At 33.5% G+C, this 4,592-nt stretch overlaps 1 protein-coding gene across 1 annotated transcript; it reads right to left on the bottom strand.

The window, feature by feature from the left end:
- Positions 1 to 1,272: 1,272 nt before the first annotated feature.
- On the bottom strand, positions 1,273 to 1,698 carry LOC101246127 (F-box protein At2g17690-like). The gene has a single exon (XM_004237047.2). The coding sequence runs from the start codon at positions 1,696 to 1,698 to the stop codon at positions 1,273 to 1,275; it is 426 nt and encodes a 141-aa protein (XP_004237095.2).
- Positions 1,699 to 4,592: the final 2,894 nt, after the last annotated feature.

Here is a 4,592-nt window from a genome sequence, read left to right as displayed (position 1 = left end):
TATAACTTGAGATATTAAATGTTATACAATGAAATTCAAACTCTAGTGCTATAACTTGAGAATATTACTATAAAAAATGCTATATACCTAATTTACATATATATATATATATATATATATATATATATATTGAAACTTTCTTGACAAGGTTTTTAACGAGGCAACAAATAATGCATATCAAAGATATTTGTACTATTTTTCTTTCACTAAAATTTTTTCTATAAGTTTAACAAGGCACATAATTTATGGACATTCATTTGCAAAGAAAGACATGTAGAAAAAATAATTAGAGGCAAAAAAATTACACCATTAGCTGATTTCTTTTTTATCTCAATAATCTTCCATTTGTAACATGTCTAAACATTATAAAGTACATATCTATATCCTCTCAAAAACCAGTTCTCGAGTGCCATCATTGCACATCAAAACAGCAGAATGCTCTTTCACCAGCCAAGATGAGTATGTATGACTGAAATTCAATAGAGAGTTGGCGTTACCCAAGTTGGAGGACAAAAACGACTGAGGGAAACACCATTGTAATGCGACTGAATGCTGCCATCTGCTAGGTTGAACATCCTCATGTCCAACCCTCCTCCTTCTTCATAGGCTAGGTATGTTAAAAAAACAATCGTCTGTGAAATAAATATGATTGGGCTTGAAACTTGGAAATTGACAAACTTGGACTGAGAGAGAATTATTAGCACCTAGAAAAAAAGCAGTGTCCCCCCCCCCCTAGTTCCATGGTTTCCGTCATTATGTCAGCAGCTGAATCGACTTGGAAAACTCGAAAATTGGTTGTTTGTATGTGTATTCATCATCATCATCATCATCTGGAATGAGCTTTAATGGTATCCTGTCACGATCATCTTTGGGTAACCTTAAATGAACACCATCTCGCAAAATTACAAATAATGATCCTAGTGATTCTACAATGTATTACTGTTCACGACGAAGTTAAGGTGGAAGTGGCATGTTTGCTACGATATGATATTTAGTGGGTTGAGTGCCAACAACATCAACAACATCAAAAACTATCACATCACCGGAATAATCCACAACATATATTTGGCCATTAAAATATATCAAATCATAAAAAATCGTACGCACGCGATCGGTTCCTTGCAATGTAACTCTAGTCCATCTAATATCACCTGGTCTCCAGAAACTTAAAAACTTAAATGCTCCTTCAATGACCATGAGAAGGTAGTCAGATGTATGAGAAGGACTAGCGGACAAAACTGCCTTGTTAAAAAAGTACATCTTCAAGTCAGTCTAGTAACGATCGTATTCTACGGTGTTATTTTGATGGGGTAATTCAATTTCAACACCAGAGAAGGGACGTAGCATACTAATTTCACCTTCCTCTTCTCCTACCATGATAAGCCAACCCATAGATTCCATACACCGTTTTCTGCGGGCTTTTGGAATCCTCTTGTTCAAAATCATGCCATTATAGAGGCTGAAGAATTTCCGAATGGAAATTCCGTCTTCCTCTTCCTCCGCTGGCATCAACCAAGGAAATCTAGAAAGGTAACTGTTGAAATTGTCCTTGGTGGATACAAAGTGCCAGGATTTGCAGACATTCCTAAAATTGAGATAGTCTTCGATGAGATTCAAACGCCTAGCAATTAGAACAAGCAGATCATGTTGAAGTTCTGACCAATCAGCCATCGAAAAATCGTATGCAGCAGTTTCCATCCCAGCGTCAACTCTTGCGCTCTCAGCAATAGGGAATACCAGCCGCCATGTATAGATAATAACCTAACAAAAAATCCTAGATCCACCGGACACATCTAATTCCAATGGAAATCTTATTTTGTTATTTTCAGTAGAAATTGATATAATTATATATATATAGGATCCTTCAAAAATTGTATGTATTATCTAAGATTTAATCATTTCTAAGAAATATAATAAATTCATTTCAACGATTTTATTTTTTTTTACAAAAAGTTTTAACATTAGTTGCGACATACTTATGTCTTAATGATATTTGATTTAAATAAAAATAATTAACAAAAAATATTAGTTATTTTATACGTGAATATTCATTCTTGACATTACTAAATTAAAAATATAAATTAAAATACGAAGTCAATGCAAATAACTTGATTATCATAACGAGAAACATATGAATAGAGAAAGAGGTCCTTTAAAAAGCTAGTAAAACATGAAATAAAGAGATCTGCATAAATAAAATTAGAGTGCTATAAAATAAAATGTTGTCTTTGGCTCACCTATGAACAAAATCAAGTCAATATAGTAGACTCTATAACATACACCATCCATGCTAATCAATGTCATAATATAATACTTTTAAGAAATGAACAACGAGCATCTTGAGATATTTCATTTTCTTTCAAAAGTAGTTTAACACACCAGAGAGTCACTATGTTCATCAGAGATTACGTCTAACTCATAATTAATTTCGTACTTAAAATATAGAGCTAAAAAGTGTTCGTACTTCAAATGTAAAGCTAAAAAGTTACTTAAGATCGTTCTTTAAAAAGTTAATTTTAAAAACGCGATAATTTTAAAAAATATAATTAAATATATTTTTATAATTAGTATGCCTCTCACATGATAAATTTTTTCACATAACCTCTTTCTTTATTACTCCACGATTAAATAATAACTTAAATATGGTGATTAAATGTTCTTTTAAAAAAAGTATGCACTTCAACAAAAATGAAGCGGCAATTCTACAACAATTGACAAATGTCATCAAATTAAAAAACCACAAACAAATGTCAGCGCCGAAAAGAAAAACAGAATTTATTAATTATGAAAATTATTTTTAAAATGAAAAATAAAAATGAATCCTATTCCCTTGGTTACAGTTTTTTATTTGATTTTTTGAAGAAAAAAACTTAAAATTTATCATTAAATTAGCAGAAGTAATTTAAAACGTTAAAAAATAAATTGCAAACGATAAGAAACACTGTAAAACTTAATTAGCAAATATATTTTTAAGCCAGAAAATATATAAAATAAAATTCCAAATATTAAAAAAAGTCTTCTTTCTTTTCTTTAACTCCGTTCCAAGTCAAACTAGGTCATTCTTTTTAAAACGGAAGAAATAATAATTTAAATTTATTAAATTATCTAATTTTACGTTAAAATGTTAAAGATTTTTTTTTGCAAATTTCGAATTTACTTGGTTATTAAATATTGGGAAAATTATATGAAATGGCAAACATTCATAACTAATTATATCATAGGGGTATAGTTTAATTTATTTACCTTATATAATTATAGTTTAATTTTTTTTGCTATAATTAATGGGATCCGCAACCTATTATGTAACCAATAGTATAAAAACTTTATTTTCTAATTTTGTATATAATTATACACAAAACAATTTTCTCTCTCCTTTTCACATTCCAACTTTTTCTCCTACATTTAATACTCCAGCTATTCGGTTTGAATTTCAAATTGTTGTCCAAAACTAGATTACTCCCTCCCGAAGTTGAAGTTACCTCCCGAAGTTGAAGTCAATTTCGTAAGTACTCCTTAATTTTAGTTGTTTACCTCTTCTTTTTTTTTACTTATTCAAAATTTGTATATGTAACGACCTGTTTAGTCGTTTTGAGCAGCAGATTTTATTCTGGAAAAACAGGCTGAGGCGACGGACCCAACGACGGACCGTCAGGGGCACGACGGACCGTCGCAGGGTCTCGTTTCAAAACACTTAGAAAATCTGAAATTGGGTACTGAAAATCGACTCTCTGAACTTCGTAATGGAGTGGCAGGACGGACCGTCACAGGTGTGACGGACCATCACAGGCCCTTCACCCAAAATCAAGTTTCTGAACTATGCGACGGACAGCAGGACGGACTGTCGCAGGCGCGACGGCCCGTCACAGCTTGCGTAATCCCAGTTGGAGTCGGATTTCTGGTTAAGTTTTAAAGGGGCGTTTTGGACTATTCCTGCTATAATTATATATTTCGTGGGTTTATTGTAACGACCTGTTTAGTCGTTTTGAGCAGTAGATTTTATTTCTGGAAAAACAGGCAGAGGCGACGAACCCAACGACGGACCGTCATGGGCACGACGGACCGTCGCAGGGTCTCGTTTCAAAACACTTAGAAAATCTGAAATTGGGTACTGAAAATCGACTCTCTAAACTTCGTAACGGAATGGCAGGACGGACCGTCACAGGCGTGACGGACCGTCACAGATAATTCAGTGGAAATTGAGTCTCTGACCCTTGTGACGACCTGCAGGACGGACCGTCGCAGGCACGACGGGCCGTCGCAGGTTGCGCAATCCCAGTCCGAATCGGATTTCTTTATATGTTTTAAGGGACGTTTTTGACTAATCCTGCTTTAATTATAAGGTTAGTGGGTTAATATTAATAACTCAAATTCTTGGGGGTTAAAAGAGGTAACCTTAAGTTAATTAGTGGGGTATTATTGCCATCTTTTATTCTTAATTATATACTAATTTAGGTAAAAGAAAGAGGGTTTGAATAAGAAAACAGAAAGAACAAAAAGGGAGAGAGAGAAACGATCGACAGAAGAGGAAAGCACCAAGCTTTGAGGATTAACTTGCTTGATTTCAATTCTTCGGTGGAGGTAGGTTATGGTTT

The sequence above is a fragment of the Solanum lycopersicum genome, chromosome 4 (genome assembly GCF_036512215.1).
Source record: "Solanum lycopersicum chromosome 4, SLM_r2.1".
Taxonomy (NCBI): Eukaryota; Viridiplantae; Streptophyta; class Magnoliopsida; order Solanales; family Solanaceae; genus Solanum; species Solanum lycopersicum.
This window is presented reverse-complemented; position numbering and strand designations above follow the sequence as displayed.